The sequence below is a fragment of the Aphis gossypii genome, chromosome 3, assembly GCF_020184175.1.
Source record: "Aphis gossypii isolate Hap1 chromosome 3, ASM2018417v2, whole genome shotgun sequence".
Classification (NCBI taxonomy): Eukaryota; Metazoa; Arthropoda; class Insecta; order Hemiptera; family Aphididae; genus Aphis; species Aphis gossypii.
In genome coordinates this window covers 13018089-13037751 of record NC_065532.1, presented here as the reverse complement: position 1 = coordinate 13037751, position 19663 = coordinate 13018089, and the positions used below count along the sequence as shown (strand labels likewise).

Below are 19663 nucleotides of genomic sequence, written 5' to 3'. Positions count from 1 at the left end.
AAACTCAATGGTGGTGTAAAAAATGTAATTACTAATTAAGAACAATATATTATGAATGAACTAATGAATGTAGTATAATAATTATTGCACTCACCCGGAAGCAGCGCTGGTCGGCTTTATGGACTGAGGCGCCACTGCGGTTGGTTCCGCTGAACCGAATAAGTTTATGTACGTTCGTTTACCGTCGATGGACACGAACTGCTGGTTCGCTTCTGCTGACGTTATCACGGACACTTCTCCTTTTCCGACTCCCGACGGAGATATTTCGTCAGCTAAAAAAAAAGGATACGAGAAACATATGAATATAAATAATAATAATAAAGACCTTCTTATGACAAAATCTACGAAATCTATAGCAATAAATGATTGCGCTAACGAATAAATCGTAGACAAAAAATTAAAATTAAAAAATTCATAACACAGTAGCTACAGCGTTTACGGTAGTTGACGAGTATTGAGTAAATAGTTTCATAAGTTTTATTATAATAATATACGAATATGCGCTTACGACTGAGCAGTGCTGGCTTGTCACCCGGTCCTTGTATGGCTGACACCATTATGTCGAACACGTCGCCTTTACTGGGTACTTGCACTTGAATGGGACGTCTCTGGCCTCCGATGTGGGGTTTGAATTCCGGATCGTCCAGCACGATCCCTGGACGTGAATAGTACGGGAACCCTTCTGCGAAAAAAATAATTGTTGATTATAGCCGACGATGACGTATATAATATAATATAATTATACATTAAAGCATTTTCGTTAGATTATACTAAATGACAACAATTGTATACTCCTTTCACTGACATAAATGGCGCACACATTTATTTTAATATAATTATTAATGTCACCATAACATATTAATAACATAATAATAATAATAATGTATGATATTATTCATGATAATTATCTGATTATCATGATATTTAAATATGTGATGTGTCAATGATTACTATCTAGGATATGTTATTAATAACTCCATAAACATAAATATATTGTGTCTATTCATTTTTTCTTAACACTGATTATTTCAAATTATTTAAAAAAAAATTAAGACAATCGAGAAGGGTTAATCTAACCTACTTCTATGCCATTTTAGTTCCATTTAACGAAAATTTGATATTTTGAATATTATATGAATTATTTCAAACAGTGTAAATACATATAGGTTAGGTACATAGTATCCGTTCAATTAATTGAAAAAAAATATATTATCCTATAACATATTATATACGTGTGAAGAAAATTTAATTTTCACGATTTCACTAAATGCGAATAATAATAATAGATATTACTTATCTATGTTAAATGTGTATATTATATTAATGAGCTTTGTCATGGTGACAAAATAGTTATAAATGTTAATGTAAAGGTATATTACTATAATATAACGCTATCTTAATTATTTTATATATTATGTTCTATAACAAATATATATCTTAAAATATATAATTAGTCATATTAGAAATGATAATAATTATACATTTATACCGGATGTAAATATGTAATTCAGTAAAAGTATAATATTACTAATTATTAAATGATTTGTTTAATATGATATTAATTATAATATAATTGCGTTGCCCACTTATTATACCTACAAAAATATACGGAAATAAAGTACCTTTAGTGTCTAATACAACATAGGTAATTATATAATAATATCTATCTTTATATTACTAGTTTCTTCCTAATAGCTAAAAGTTGAAATTATAAAAAAAATTTAGCAATTTACATTTTTGTTTTATCGAAAACGAAAATAGTTCAAAATACTATTTCTTTTATACCATATATTATTCTAATTTCATTAGAATTATATTTTTGGGATAATATAAAATATAAGTAAAATAAAAAAACTGTGTCTTATAAAATATGTATAGTAGCGTATAGAAAATATTATACTAGCTTAATAACAAATTTAACAATTACCTATGCTAAGGTACAAAACTTAAAAAAAGAAACATAATATTATTATTACAATAAGCAATACTCATAAGTACAAAACATAAGTAAAACCGTGTCAACGTCACAGTGTCACTTCGACGGTAAAATATTATACTAAATATTGGTATTTGGTAATTTTTTAAGTCTCCTCGTTCGTCAATCATACGTTACAAATGTGTAATTACTATATTGTATTATAGGAGCGTCTGAATTTTGATCAAAACGACGAATAGTGACTCAATGGTAATCAATCGTCAGGATTTTCGAATGAGCGAAATCGTACAAAACCCACACTTTGTTCCCACACAAATAAACTAACCATCCATTTATCCATTGATCTGTACTACTGCAGTAATCTGCAATGGTGGGTTTTATCACTCATGGGTGGGAGAGGTGATAATTTATCTGACAGAATGTATTTTATATCTATAGCATCTACGATTGTTATTCATAGAAAGTGTTAAGACAGTTTTTAAAAATCTTTCACAAATACACGATTTTTTATGGCTATCAACTATTTGATAATAAAACGGAAAACATTCGAAAAAAAGTGGTTCTAACTACCGCAGTCACGTCGAATTTCATTTTATTTTCCGGCGTTTTACTTAATATGTTCGGAAAAAATCCGAACCCCCGAACGGCGAGGGAGTCGACCGCCTCCTCCCCAACTCATCGCCATATAACCTAAATAAAGACCGTGCGCAATAGTTACCGGACTGTTGTGGGGTCTTCTTGACGGGCGGCGTGGGCTTGCTGGACAACTTGTTGTCGGTGGGCTTGTGCGCGTCGTCACGATGCGGTTCCTCCGAAGTGGACGGCTCGAGCACGACGACCGCCGAACCGACGCCGGTCACGTGTTCGCCGGCCGACGTGGGTTCCGGTCGAGCGGCCGTCGTCGTGGACGCCGATTCTGCGGCCGTGCTGGTGCCGGTGCTGGTGGTGCCGGTGCTGGAGCTAGTGGTGGCAGCAGTGGTGCTAGTGGTCGTGGTCGTAGTGCTGGTCGTCGGCGCGGCGGCGTGATCGGTGGTCACTCCGATCGGCGAGGCGGGCACCACCGGCGAGGTCAAGTGGTCGACGATTTTCGACACTTGGAGGCCGATCACGCGGGTCGCGTTGATGTCGATCACCGACCACGGTTTGTCGGTGGTGGTCGGTTTCTCGGCGGCGACAGGTCGGTCCGACGCCGCCGGCGGTGACAGGGACGAAGGCGCGTCCACCGGGAATTTTTCCGTCGCGTTTTCCGCGGGCCTGAACGCGGTCGACGGCCCGTGACCGGCGAACAGGTCGTATTCCTGTTGAGGTTTGGCCGTCTGCAGGTGCTGCACCGGCCGCCTGGACGACGACGACGGAGGCTGCACGTGCGACGGCACGTCGTCCTCGTAGTGCAACGATGGCGGGCCCAGGTCACCGTCGTCCTCGCCGCCGTCGGTGGGCACCAACTGTTCGGGCAACGGCACGCCGGTCAAGAACGGTTTGACGAGGTTGGGCGGTTGCGGCGGCAGAGGCCGGACCACGGGCTGCGGCACGTCGAACGGATACGGCGGCGGGTCTTTCGGCTTGTTCTGCGGCTGTAGCTGTTGCTGCTGGTGCTGTTGCTGCTGTTGCTGTTGCTGCTGGTGCTGTTGTTGCGGCTGCTGCGGCTGCGGCTGGTGTTGGTGCTGGTGTTGCGGCATCGGCACGAACGCCGGCGGTTCCAGTACGACCGAAGCGTCCGATATGCGCGGCGGTCCGCGGTTGTTGATGCGCGTCTTGATGGGCTGCCGGTAACCCGCTTGGCCCGGTTGACCGTTCAACAGTTTGACGAACCCGTCCAGTATGTCTTCCATGTCGCTGTTGCCGGCCTTACGGATCTGCTGTCGGTCCGTCGCCGGCGCCGCATCCGTCTGCTGCTGCTGCTGCTGCTGCTGTCGTCTCTGCTGCGACTGTTGCGCTGCAGTATCGGGCTCCGTCGGTACGAGTGATCTGCCACGCGACGAAGCCCTCTTGGCTTCCCCCGAACCGATCTTTGTCGGTCCCACGTACTCGTAATAGTATTGCGACTGGGACGTCTGTTCGTCCGCCGTCGGCTGCTGCTGCTGGACCGCAGACGACGCGATCAGTCGAGAGTCGTCGTCGCCGCCGCCGCCGCCGTCGAGCATCGCTGCCGCCGCCGCTTCAGTCTGCGGCATGGTTGCGGCTGCGGTCGACTTGAATTCTTCGGCCCTGGTCAGCGACATGTCGACCCGCCGACGGTGTTGGTCGTCGTCTATCTCGTTCGATTCATGGCCCGTCTTGGTCGCCTCGTCGAGGTGCCTTCTGCGCACAACTCGCACCACTTCGTCCGAAGATGAACGTCCGCTGCTGTCGTTTTCGCCGCTCGCCACACCTGAAACACAAACGATTTGTACATAAATATGTGATGACGTCATTCATGTGCGATAAAATAATATTTGATAGTATAATATAATATTCAAAATTCAAAAAATTAATTACTAAATAACAGTATGTAGCTATAGCTGATACATAGGTCTATATTGTTATGGTGTTCCTAGTTTGAATCTTATAAATTCACGAATTTTGTAGGTGTTCACTATTTCAGTTTATATCCTTGATTTATTCTCAAGCATGAATTTCAAAACTCTATATTTACGTTACAATCGGTGCTTAAAGAAGTTAAATACATCGAAAAGTATATACTAATTATGTATTCATTTATCAATCATAAAAAAAAGTGGCCAAATTATATGTATAATGTATATATATATATATCATGGGTGGCCACTAACCTTAACTTTGGGAGCCGCAAATTTATAAAGTTAATCCGAGGTGAGCCACATTGTAAAGCAAAGTTTATAAAATAAAGATACATTTTTCATTTTAAATCAAATGATGGAATATTTATTTACATTTAATTTTTATCTAAGTTTGGTTCGAGAGCCGCAAAAACTTGATTTAAGAGCCGCATGCGGCTCGCGAGCCTCGTTGTGGCCACCCCTGATATATATATATATATATATATATATTTAGTGTACTGAAATTTAACTGTTCCATACCTACACATAGCGGCCGTAATTATTACGTCTTACAACGATAAATAGAAACACAACATTTCGCAGGCAAAAATCTAAGAATATTAGAAGATCATCTTATTTTCAAACAAGTACCTAATACAAAAAGTATAATATATTACGAGTAACTGGCAATAGTAAATAATATAATTGTTCCGTCCATTTGTGCACCTGCAGTGTGTATAAAGGTACGTAATCTGCTGCATTTGTCATAATTTAATATTATGTGGCAGTCGTTTTCAGTTACTATCACGTCTAACTTAACGTATTATTGCGCAATAAAATAAAATAAGTGTACCCACACGAAAATTATTATTAATCAGACTGCATACCATGTATATTATATACATAGTGGGTGTCTCAGAGCGCTTTCACTGACTCAGCTCGTTGTGTTTACTCTTTATCTTGAAACCTTTTTTCCCCCATACAATTTGGCACCTACGAACGGTACAAACGACACAACTTTCACACAATGCAGAACACTACGTCACCACAACCAAAGCGTCATTGTCGTACGCTTCCTGCTAAGCAACTAGGAGGGAGACTCTACCATTTATCACTACATAGTACATATTATAACATACTATAATATGCATTATACATTTTTAAATATACAAGACGATTCACTATGCATGCTATGCATGCATGCATCACTAGACATATCCTTTAACAATGAATTAATTCAAATTTTAATTTGTACTTTCTTGCTAAAATAAATTGTCGGTGAACAATTTCTAGGTTATTAAAATTGTTGTAAAAGAACAATTTATTGTCCTTTATAATAGTCTTTCGTAGAATATAAAATATATTTAATAACAATTAGTTTAGTTAATTTAAAAAAAAAAAATCTTAATATTTTTTGTTACAAAAGGATGGTATGCATTTGGAAAAAATTGTATTACAATGAAACACTCCTTAAATTTCATAAAACATACAACTTAATGAAAATTTCACTTTTAAGTGTACTTAAAAATTCAAAAATCAAAATATTAATAAATGTATTATTGGAGAAAAATTGGGGGTAAACATGTTTGGTTTAAACCCTGTATAATATGAATTATACCCACATCATATGTATTACTCGACGTACAAGGCCATACACTATATAAATACAAACAAATGTATGGTTAATGCTTACGTATCCCGGATCTAGATGTTTTAATACGCATATAACTATTGGCACGTAATGGGTGATGTTATAAACTATAATATAATATCGTGTGTATTGTGTATGCAGGCGCGTGTACAATTCACTTTCTCTCAATCGAGCAATATTAAAATCTACGATTGCGAGCGCCCGCACACGCCTTTTATTATAATGTAAATATTATTTTTATACTTTTATACATCACTCCTCGGTTTACGCTTTCTTGCTGCACTTGTACACGGGAAATGCATATTATAATTAATACTACGAATGAAGAACGCAGTGATAAAAAAAATGGTGTTAATCCGTTCCGCGCAGTAAAACTGCATAATTCACTGCAAAATTTGAGAGGTATATACCATATAATAATATATTATATGCATCGCATGAGCTACATTATTATTATTTTATTACATAGTAGGATTTTTGACGAGCTCTGGTAAGTCTTTGACGATTAAGGATTAATCAAATTACACGTGATACTATATTGTTTGAGACGATACACGGCTGGTTGATACTGACTGGAGAAAATGCTGATAAAGTAAGTAGAGAAAATAAAATTATACACAGTACCTATATAAAAGTACAAAAGTAACATCACCAGTTATAGATACGTATACGGATACCTACTTCAGAAGTTATTTGTTATGTGATTAAATCTTTACAGAGGGAACAAGTTTGACGAAAATAAATTAATTTTCAGGAAATTTATATTTCTAATATATTTTCCATCTATATTATATATAATAGAATAATAATTAGTAAAATAGTCAATATAGATATTAATACGATAAATACGAATTTATTAATGCTAAGAGAACAAAAAACCTATCATATTATCAATACTTGCAGTTTAAATAACTTAAAAATAAATAGAAAAAATGTTTTTTTTTTGGTTTTACTATAACTGATTCGCCTATTGAACGTAACAAAAATATAATTATATCTATTTTATTAAAAAACTTACAGCAATTCGTTTTACTACATAAAATACAGTAACTAAGCTAATAATAAATTATTAAGATACTAATCGAATAAAAATGGTAATACAAGATTTTTTTCTGTTGATTATGTTATCTTCATTATTTAATTTATTAAAATGAATGTATTTTAATTTGTTTAAAGATCTGTTGAATGGTTTTTAAGAATAAGCCATGAATAAATAATTAACACAATAATACAAAGATAAATGATAATAAACGTGAAACAATTGTTTTCCAAACTGTTGTAAAGACTCCTCTTTAAAAAAGTATGTTATAATTGTGTACTTGTATACAATTATGTACTTTTAGTTATTAAGGTTAGAACATTAAAATTGTGCCATTAAAATACAAACCAAACGGCCACTTTTTAGAGTGAAGAATAATTGCAATAATGAAGATTGCCGAGTAATTTTAGATTTTTTTTTTTATTTTTATTCTACGTAACGATTTGTTATAATAATAATATGGCGTTGGACAAATTTCGAACACACCGATTTCCAATGGAAAATTACTGCACTCGGCATAACGCCGTAATTACTATATATTTCGTAAATGGCATTCGCATTAAATAAATAATACATTACTGCCGTCGATAAGCTGGCTATAACTCTGGCGAGTGGCGACAATAACTATATATAATAGTTATTAGTATACTAAACTTTTAAATGAAAAGAAAAGAAACCAATTGTTCGCTAAACTCCGCGGGAACAAACGCACACAATGATATAGGTACACGTAACTGCTGCGTCTAAAACAACAACAATATAGCCCGTTATGTGGTATCACTAATGGGTTTGTGGTAAACGAAATAGACCCATATTTTTGACCCACTGACGATCTAACTGTCTGTCTGCAGACTATTGGTTTAAAAAATATTAATAATAATAACAAGAATAATGTTTTTTTTTTCGTCAAACATAACGCGACCACAGGTGTCCTACAATTACCTATACCCATCGGTCGCACAGTCGCGATTACAATCGTTTTTTGTCCACATTGTACGGGTCGTCAGTCATGGCTATAATACTCCTCTGCTATTACTATAAAATTATTATTATTATTATTATTATTATTATTATTATATAGATACAGCGCCGGCGCCGGCATCCGCTAAATAATATGTAGTTGTATAATACGGGTTCGGGTTCGGGTTTTTTTTTTTGGATTTTGAAAAATTTATATTATATTATACACATCATAGATATTAATATTATCACGGTGATCGTATTATATAGTATATTATTCTCGCCTCGAATACAATAAAACGCTCCGAACACGAATTTGCTCGCGTAATAATTCGGTTCGCGCAGACGTTACAACAGGCGAAATAATTAGATCCCGCCGCGGTCGTATCGACGATATAATAACGATTGAAAACAAAAGGGATGACGATCGTATTTTTTCGGTCTACCTCCAGACGCCAGCCGACTAACCGCACGTGCGTAAAGTATTTTTTTTTCCTATTACATATTATAGTTCGCGATTCGTTATCGCGACCGAGAGCAGTTGATCTCACACGAGGGTATGTCGAAACACAATTCATTACGCACGACCGGTGCGTTATTCATTGTAGCTGGTACGTATATTATTATAATAATGTGACTCCCCCGAGAGACGATAATCTTACAAGTATATAATACAAATTTAAGGTGACGTCCGCACGCGAGTTTGGTCGGACAATTAAGCATTATTAAACGCATATATTTCTGCGGCGTCCGTCTTCGGATTTTCCGTGAAAATCGAACAGTTCACGGCCGTATACGAAGCCATAGGCCCGTCGATATAATCCACGAAAGCTCCGACGGTTTTTGTATTTCGACGACGGATGACCGACGCTCGCGTACATGCGTACACGAGATAATAATATATATATGATATTGCTGTATAGCCAAAACCTGTCAATGACGACCGCGGCGGCGGCAGCGGCCTCGCATACCTACCGAACCGTTACGTTAACCCGTTACACACTGAACTATGCGACGTTGCCGGATGACCCGCAGTTATGCCGGGGACCGCGATCGGGGAAAAAAAAATCGTTTCCAAAACCATCATCACTCGTTATTAAATATTATCGTTATTATTATTATTTTTTTCTCCCTCGGGGGCGATTTTCGTGTCGGTTCGTGTCGTATACCCGTAATAACACGACGGCATCGTATCGTTATTATACGGTACACAATAATATTATTATCTGCTGTACACGACGGTCGAGCGAGTGTACAGGTGCGACGATAAACGATCGCGATTTCCGACGAAAACAAAAGAAGAATATAATAATATGATTATTATGCATATTATGAGAAGAATGCCGCTGCGACTACCGCGCGCGAATACACACGGCCGGCGGTAAACATCGCGGAAGACGAGTATATATAATAAATAATAATACCTACGTGCGCTTAAAGGCGCCAAGTAGTTTTTTTTCTTCTAAACGCTACCTACGTAATTTGATTTCGCGCGATTTCTGTGTTTCTCGAGTTTTTTTCTTTTTTTTTTTGCTCGCATGACTATACTAATTACAAATGCTTTCCCCGCGTATACTGCCCCCGACTTTGATTGTCCTCGGGTTGACTGACCGCTGATTTGACGCTGTTACGTCTTTCGTCCGGTTCCGATTATTATTTATTTAACAACACACCGATTTCAAAGTTCTGACTTATCACTTTTGACTTACGCCTAATTAGTGCTTTCCGAATCCCTGACAATGCCTCCCCCCCGTAGCGCTTCTATGTATGATTTACTTATTTTCAATCTAGATGTTTTTCGTGAATATTTTCCCATGCACAAAATATAGTTAAAAATTAGTTTTGAGTTTCGTTCAATCACATACTATGTTGTAGCTGATAAACGCGCCACTCCTGTGCCTACTTATTTGTACAATATGTATATTTTTATCGACCTATATATATATATATAATATTATACGCTATCAACGTTTATTAAACTTGTACATTTCGTTTGTCATATCATATTATACTTATAAATATAATGTAAGTACTTAACTATATACAAGATGTGCGTGTGTGCGATCGCGCTCGAGTACCTACGCTAATCGTTATACGTATTCATATATAATATAATATCATTACCACCAAGCGTCGAGGACCGGTTCCACACGGTTTCCCCGCAGCGAACATGAAAATAATGTAATACATCATAATAATATATTTGTAATGGTATAATATAATAATACCTTAGGACGCTTACTCGCGTAAACAGATTTAAAAATTGTGTTTCGTGTAAGTACAGATAATCGTGTTACGTGTCCGTCCACAAAAAAGACGTCCAAAAGTCTCGGGATTCGATTAGCATTCAACGCGCGCGCTTCGAGTTAAACGCGTTTCCGAATGTCCGCAGACATAACGGAATTTTATGCCTGTTGCATTGAAGTGAGTATAACGAAGACGATGTGCACAGTATATACAAGGAAACTTGTAGAACGCATAATAATATTAGGCTAGGTTAGGCCGGTTATAGGTAAGGTTGTAATATTTTATTATTTAATGGTTTTTTAAACATATACATTTAATCGAATCGGTAATCAAAATGGCATAATTTTTCAACATATTATTGTTAAATATATTATGCCCTTGCTCTAATAGCAGTTTCTGAGCTGTGTATACTAAAAAATAATAATATTGTGTTATCTTTTATAATTTCCAACCTATTGAGTAAAGAAATAAATTATCAGTCTATATGCTAATTAATATTAATAGTTTTATTTTTTATATGACAAATTATTAAAACACCTTCTCGTAAAAATAGTAATTTATTTCGATTTAAATTCAAGATATCTAATGAAATAATGACGTGATCGATCTGTTTTTTAAATTAATTTTTTTTTGTGAAAAGTGAATTAGTAATACATTTTTGAACATGACTTTTATAGATACTTCACCTTTGTCGATAAATTGCAAGTTAGTTAGTTAATTAGTTAGTTTTTACAAGTTTAGTGATTTAAATAATGAATAGCATAACTAATTTCTCAGATAGGTGCCAACATGGCAACATAAATAACTAGTTTATAAATAGTAGGTACCTCACCATATCTTTAAGCTGATATCGTGATTAACTATTTGTTTAGTACAACTATACGCAATTATGTATCATCTCAATCATCTGACATTCTGACAAACAATTTACTGGGTAAATAGTTTAAATACCTGAAGAGAAGATACCCATGAATCTTGCGTGTATCCTAATGATTACATGTGTGGATATATATATATAATACACTATGCATAATATTACGTTACCAAACTTATTAAAGATGTAATTATGGAAAAGTTAGAGTTGACATTTTAATTGTAAATTTAAAAAAAATTATCGGTTGTGTAAAAATATTATCTAATTATATTTTTATAATAACTTGTGATTTAAATAATAATTTATTTGAAATAAAAATGAATTCATGAGTGTTAACATTAAGTTACATTGTTTATGTTTTTCTGTACTAATAGTTAATAGTGTTTAATTTGAATGTAATAAAATAATAATTTACTAGTTTATTACTAATTATATTACCTACTATTATACTTAACAAATTACTATACTAATTTTACTAAGCTAACCTCATTAAATGGTTCTTCATTAGCTAAAATAATAAATAGAAATATAATAAGTTTAAATATAAGTAGAGAAAGTAACTAATAATTTAACGCGTAAATGTATATAAAGTGCATACTATACACACAATATAGCCGGTTAGTTTGTTTAACGCGTGGGAGATGAAAATTTCCGCGATGGTATATTTTTTATGCTAATTTCATTGTCATCTGTACGTACATAATTTTTTTGTTGAAACTGTGTCATGAAATGGTGATTACACTTATCATTATGAAATAATTTGAACTTCATCAAACATCCGTTTTGATTCTTAACAATCTTAACGGATGATCAACATTTAGACAAACAACAATCCAAATTATTCGCCATCGTCACCGATACACCTGCTGCAACATTGTACCTACATAGTTTATATATTAAATATAAATAACCTATTAAGTACAACTGTATTATTGTCTAAGATACTGAACAGGCTATTAGTATGCAAAAATAACTTTCACATAAATAAAACAAAACAAAAAAAAAAAAAAATTACTATTATAATACTCCGAACCCTCTCACCAAATGTATCATTATGTATAAAACATATATCATCGAACAATGAAAACATTCGATAAATCCTTGTCACAAACAATAGCAAGAACAATTAATTAATATCTCACGACTATAATAGCTAATCAAACCTAATTGTATACAGTTTTCCGGCAGTAAAAAATAAATAGGTGATTCACAATAATAATAATATTATTTATTTGAAACGGTTGGTAAGAAATAAAAGTATGTAAAAAGTATTCTGTGGAGTATTTTACATTTGCATAGTTGCATACAAATGTATAGGTAATATGAAATGAACTTATAATTATATGTATATTAAAGGATGCTAGGATAAGATTTTTTTTAAATTCCATAATAGCCAAACGAGAACAAACAATTAAATTGTAAATTTATTATGATCCTTTAAACATAATGTTTACAATCAAAGCGTTTAATGAAATGTAATATAATTTATTATTACTGCTAATAAAAAATGTCTAAATTCTTTTTTTTTAATAAATATATCAAAGTATATTATTATAAAAAAAATTAATTCAAATTTAAAAATATCAATAAATCAATATTTTGATGGTTTAAGATCAAAATGATAGCAATATTGTTCTTTATAACAAACATTTCAGTGCACTTATAGAAAATATACGTCTTATTTCGCAAATAATAAAAAAAATTTATTGATACGTTTGCATATAAACATGACGATAAGAGAAGGTCCGCTTACTTTTTCAACAGAGAATATTAAATTATAATATACAAATTATTATGTATTATTATTTATAAAGAGAAGCTGTGACAAAATCATAATAAATCTAGATGGATGGACTTAACTTTTTATGTCAAACGTAGAATCATGGCAATCATAAATTCAATATAATTTTCAATACAGTTTACGTAACTGTTTAATAATTAACGCTTGATACGAAAAATATTATTAAAAATATTCGTGTCATCGCGGTGATGTATTAAAAATGATTCTGTACGTTTTTTCCGGTGTTAAACCGATTGATCGTCGCAGCGCTACACGTCGCCGTCGTTATAAATGACTGTCTAAATAACGACGCGTTATGATGACAATTTTTCACGGTAAATCCGAAAATTCGATTCATGCAATCCGAAAATATTACAGTTAAACACATCTGGTGTGGTCATTTCGTATTATGAATATAATATAATGCAGGACATCGAAACGAGGACGTAATGAAAATAGGTACATATTAGAACATACCTACAAGACGTATTGTCACCGTTTTTCTTTTTTCTTGTAAGCTGTTATTCATGATAGTTTTGTGTATTATGTTCTGTGGCACAATCGAAACGATGTTCTCTAAACGTTGAAGTCATTAAAATCATGCATATAATTCTTGAATAAGTTATACCTATATATACTCAACGGACAGTAAAATAAATCCTGCACATCATCACTAAGCAATTTGAATTTTTCAAATAAATAATTTAAAATAAGCGTATACACAATATAAAATGTCAACATCAAAATGAGAAATCGAAAATATTTTTGGACAGTGAAACGCCTTACGATGTAAAAATCAAGCAGAATGTTTAATATGTTTTTAAAAGTGAAAAATGTTCAAAATAATCCAAAAAACACGTGTTTAAATACTAATTGTTAGTCCTAAAATTTGATCTGAATAAGTAAAAAAAAATTCTAAAATAATAATTTTCATAATGTAATATGCCAATATTAATGTTTTACGTAAGCCTATAGCTATCAATTTTATTGATAGGCCAGTAAAAATACACGATATTTGCCCGCGACCACGATGATGGCGGTATTCTTTGACTTTGACCTACAACAGTTGCGCAATAATTAACGAACCACGTGTCTGCCGATATACGTTTATCGTCGTTACGATTCCCTCGGTAGTCGTATTATTTGATAGTTAACTCACAACTTCACAAGCTCGACGGCGGCGAAGAGCTCCGGGAGTTCCGCCACCACGCGTTACGCTCTCATTCCGTTTGTCCGACTACGATACTATTATTTAGGTGCACAATATATTATATACCAAATCATATTTTGTTATACGTTCGCGGTTTCCCAGGCGCCCGCCCGCACGGTTCGTAATGTACTTACATGCTGTGTTCGTGTACACCACATACATAATATTTTTCGGTCGGTAACTGGATCAGCCCGGTACCCGAATAACACACGCACGTCGCGTGAAATTAGGTGACCAACACAGTATACCTATTATAATTACGTTGCCCGTCTACGTTCAATCGTCCGTAAACTATGACCCAAATTTTTGGTGACAGAATGCTTAAGAAACAATTTACACAATGCGTCGTACGCGGCAGGTATTAAAACTACGAGTTATTATTACGCGACGGTCCGTCGTCTTTTATGACATCCACAGCCGTTGAAATATTCTGCCTAGTAGTCTTGGTAATTCGGAACGACCTGCGCCATCACTATAAAAAGTGATTTTCGCACTTAAAAAAAATAAATACTCATCGTCTCGTGAAGTTGTCGCCATCGCGTTTATCTATCCGAAATTAGTATTAGACGTAGTAATTGCTCATAATATAATATATTAGTTTGATTTCGAACGTTATTCGACTGATTTTTATGTACGTAGTATTGAAAATAACGCCGAACGACTACGATGGTATAATAATGTTTTGTTATTTTTTCTCGAAGTATTTGATTGACGTTCGCCAAGGTATATGGACTCGGACATAATAATACAATACGCTATAATGTACACATATATTTACCACCAAATTATCTATTCATCTGACATACTGCTGCAGCGTTCAGATCAAGGCTCCCAGAAACCTATTGGAATTTATACTGAACGGAATTAGATATGGAACTAAGATAACGTAATTTATTTCTCCGTTGTCCGTAGGTATGATTGTTACATATTTACCGAGACAGTCATGCGTTCGACCAACAACTACGCAAACGTATATATACACATAGTAAACGTGATTTGACCAAGTATTATGTATACATTATTTTATATTATAATGGCGGGAAATCTGATTTTTTTTCGTTCTATGCGTTTATTTCGGTTTCCTGTCAAATCACATTGTTTTTTTTTTTTCGTTCCGTCAAAACAGTTATTTCGAGGGGTTGTTGTCATTGACAGTCCGTGAATTCAAATCACCCATCGTTTTTCCAATTAGTTACCATGATCGATTTACATTTCGATCGGCAGCGGACGTTTATATTTTTTTCTCATTATTCTGGGAAATATTTCACGGACAAAAACACTGAACACAGTAATACAAGGTCGTCGCATTTTGTCTTCCGTTGCATAAAGTTGTTGTTTTTTCATGTTTAGTCATTGCTACAATATTACGATGATTTGTATCTGCCGTTTACCAGCGTGCATCTATTTTGAACGAAAGGGCAAAGAACTTCTGTTTTCTCTTCGGTATAATTGATATCAAAGCAAGTTAAATTTAATGTATGATTAACACTATTGTCATTTGCCTTTGTTCTTTAGTCATCCATCAACTGCATAATTATTATAAAAAAACGTGTAATACAGTATCGAAAGTATTCTAAATCGAAATTATGTAGCTAGAAAATTATAATTTATAGGTATACTTATAGTCTTAAAAGTTGAAATTCATACGTCAAAAATGTAATAAAAATATAAAATGTAAAATAATTGTAGCGATTAGAAAAAAAATTTCTTTCGAAGTAGGTATTGTTAAAAAGCTTGAGTTGTAATAGTTTTGTTTATAAATTTATAATATAAAACTCTTGTTCATACAAAGATATAGATTATAGACACGAAGGTACTGACAAATTACAAATTATATGTTCTAACAAAACCGTCACGTGATAAGTGTAAAAAATATTTATATTTTATATCTAAAATTAATTGTGTATGAATTACTGGTCTACCGATGGATATTATTTGTCAATGTAAAACTTTAATAATATTTCTAATATTCTGTTTAAAATATAGGTGGGTTCTACATTTTAAAAATTTTAAATTACTTTGTAACGAAATTTCAACCGGTATATTCTAGTAATTAAATATGATTGTTAATATATTAGTGTAATAAACAATAGAGTACATAACGATGTTTATAATCTTGACGATGCTAGTACAGTTATACAAATAATTAGTATTCTCAAGACCTTTGTATCTAAGCGAATACTGTTAGGTACATTCACTTATTGGTTATAATGAGCAATTTTCAATACAACCTGAATTTGATATTTAATCAAATCATCTGAGTTATAAGAGACACAAGTAAACATTACACGTGAATGTAAAACTTTAAATATAATATACAGACGTACAGTAAAATATGCATATTTTTTGGCTTATAAAAAAATAATAAACGAACATCTTTATAAAAATAAAAAAATTATCTTGAGGTTCTACTGGTGAACAACAAATGATAAGCTTTCATATCCCTAATTCAATATATATATTAACATATATATTATGTATTATATATTATATTTATCAGAACACAATTAAGTCTCTTTTCATCTTATATTTTACAGAATTTAAACGACATTAGTCGTATATTATTGCTATCGATCAGTGTAGGGGTGTCAGAGACTACATTTCGCCAATTATTTAAAGTCGGTGAACTGTGAAGAAGTCGCGGGGCGTTATGGATATAAATGTATCGTATTATATTATCTTCTTTCTGCAGCAGCTGCAACTAGAGTATCGTTGTTTTAAAACGGTAAACATCGGTCGCTCGTCGAAAACGGTTCGTACATATATAATATAATAACAGCGGATTACAACATCAACGCGCGTGTACACATATACACTGCACAGTTTGACGTGTCCGAAATCAGAAATCGTCGTCGTAGACGTATAATATTACACTTGTACCGTAATGTCGTATTGTCGTCGTTATAATATATATATACGACAAAGACACCAAGAGACATATCATCACTGCGTGAGCGAGTATACCTCACGTATTATACTATTATTGTTTATATTGTAAACGGAGCGACGGAGACACGATTCGGTCGTCCTGTATTTAGTGTATTAGTATACAATGTAAAATGGTATTATATTATGTTATTATATAGGCAAGTTCGTGAGAGAATCGCGTATCACAGCGCTGTTTTACGGCTGTCAACCGGTACACACGACCGCGGGACTGCCCGTCGCCAATATAATATATGACAATAACGAAAATAATAATAACAATATAGGCGTAATATTATCGTCGTCTCGTCACCATCACTCGTCACAATAGTATAACATCTCCTTGGCCGACAAGTCGTCCGTCGGTTCAACGACACGCGGGTGTCCGTCCGGACAAACGTACCTATACCCATACTATATAGGTACCTCTGTATCCAATACCATGGTTGCCGTACGAAAAGACGATATTACATTATAGAAGGAAATGCAATTACGGGCGCTATAAGCAGCACACGGCGCGCGGTCATCGCATCGTCATCGTTCCACCGCCGCCGTCTCTGACCATTGTCCATACTCACACGTGTCTTCGTACGTATTGTGTGTATTATGTATAGACGATACGCGTCCGTACATATCGTGTAAGTCGCACGCACTAGGAATTCCCATGTCGGGCGTAATCTGCCGTGTAATATTATAGCCAATACGCGCGTAGACCGGAGTCGTGTACCCGTATGATATTGTCATGATGCTGGAACACTGCAGCAGCGTCCTCTCTAACCCATAATAGTCGATTTATAATCGAATACGCACAGTGATGAAATATCCGAGCGACTGCGACACGATATGTCTGTCGAAATACCTACACGTTTTTACGCGATTCGACGTATGCTTCTAAAAAACACTACGTTTTTGAAAATAAAGTTTTGATGTTAAAGTTTTTGAGCGCACGAGACGATGGTGTACGAATAGATTTTTGTCTGGGATTTTAAGTTTCGACGAGTGGAGTGGATTAACGACAGATACATATCATGATCAATATAACGAGTACAACAATAAATTACATTATTATCGTTTTTGTTTTTTTGAAAATACTCGATCGCATAATCGAAAATGAATCGAAAATAATAATATACAAACTTTTGCACATCGCACGATATATAATATATAATAATATGGAAGTACGTTTAATAGGCAAGCCATATTATTGTTGGCTACAGTATTATATACGCATGGCGGCGTTGCGGCGGAAGCGATTATTCTTGCACGAACCGTGCCGGATATCGGCATATACACGAATATTATACGATAAATTTAATAATATTCGATCGTGGTTACCCAACCACCGTTATACAGTTGCACCCGCTATGATGATAATATTAAATTATACCACGCTGTGGTATGCGAAGATGGTCCCACGACTACCTAGTGTTGGCCATTGCAGTTTATAGTAAAATATCAACGTAATACTATTATCGTCACCACTCGGAGTCGATTTTAGCCGATGCAACAGGCCGGCCGGCGCAAAACGTGTTAAGTATAATGTAATATTATTATTGCGGTCTATCAGCATCAAAAAAATATTTATACATATAATCTGGAGGGAGTACACGTGAATAAAAATTCTAAAATAGGAAATTAATTCAACAAACGGTATTTGTATGTATACATATTATACGCGATTTCTGCGAGTTATTGAAATTATAAACTAGGTACATAATATGTGTATAATGTCATCAATATAGTTTTAATTGTTATTATCATATGGATATGCAGTCGAAAAGAGTTATTCTAAAATCTATTCTATCGAATTTGGCAAAACTAGTAATTAGTCGTCGAAGTTTTTGATGTTTTCAACACTCTGTACTATTATATAGTGTACCTACGGTTGAACGAATATAGTTTACCGGCGGTATGTTTATTTTATGAACAACACCAAGCTGCGTGTGAAACAGGGAAAAAGAAAGTATGTTAAAAGTCATAAATTCCTCTTTCTACCCATAATATAGTATGTATAAATAAAAATAAATATTACTATGCGTGACAAGTTCATGGGTTTATGACTATATTATATATATATATAAAGTATACATACGTATAATATACCAGGGAGATCGGTGCACTTGATCAACGTTGCGCGCAATATAAGATCTAATTACGATGGACGAAATATTATTATTTTTCGTATATTCTTATTGTTTATTGAAATGATGATGAAAGTCTCATTTTTTTATAATATATATATATGTATTGTTGCTATTAAACCGTTTCACGGTGAATTATGATATAGTCCGTCTACGTTGTTCCGCCTAAAAGTAATTCTATTTAATGACTATTTTTTAAGTAGAAAACGAATAAGAACCATTGTAGTATACTTTGTATTATCTATTCCGAGTACCTATATAACTAACCAAAAATAATATTTATTTATTGGAAATATAGTATTTTATTTGAGAATAAAAACATAATAAGAGGATACTGCAGTTCATAAGTAATATAATAGTATAATACTATTCATATTATACACACGGACATTTGAATACAGA

The 19663-nt window shown here is 34.4% G+C and overlaps 1 protein-coding gene across 1 annotated transcript in view; it reads right to left on the bottom strand.

Moving 5' to 3' along the window:
• LOC114126396 (uncharacterized) overlaps window positions 1-19663 on the bottom strand; it is a 36007-nt gene that overhangs the window by 12246 nt on the left and 4098 nt on the right. Inside the window, exons 2-4 of the mRNA XM_050202992.1 lie at window positions 2655-4307; window positions 509-682; window positions 95-272 (exon numbers count right to left, since the gene is read on the bottom strand). Of these exons, the coding sequence (XP_050058949.1) occupies window positions 95-272; window positions 509-682; window positions 2655-4307 (2005 nt within the window). The remainder of the gene's footprint in view (window positions 1-94; window positions 273-508; window positions 683-2654; window positions 4308-19663) is intronic.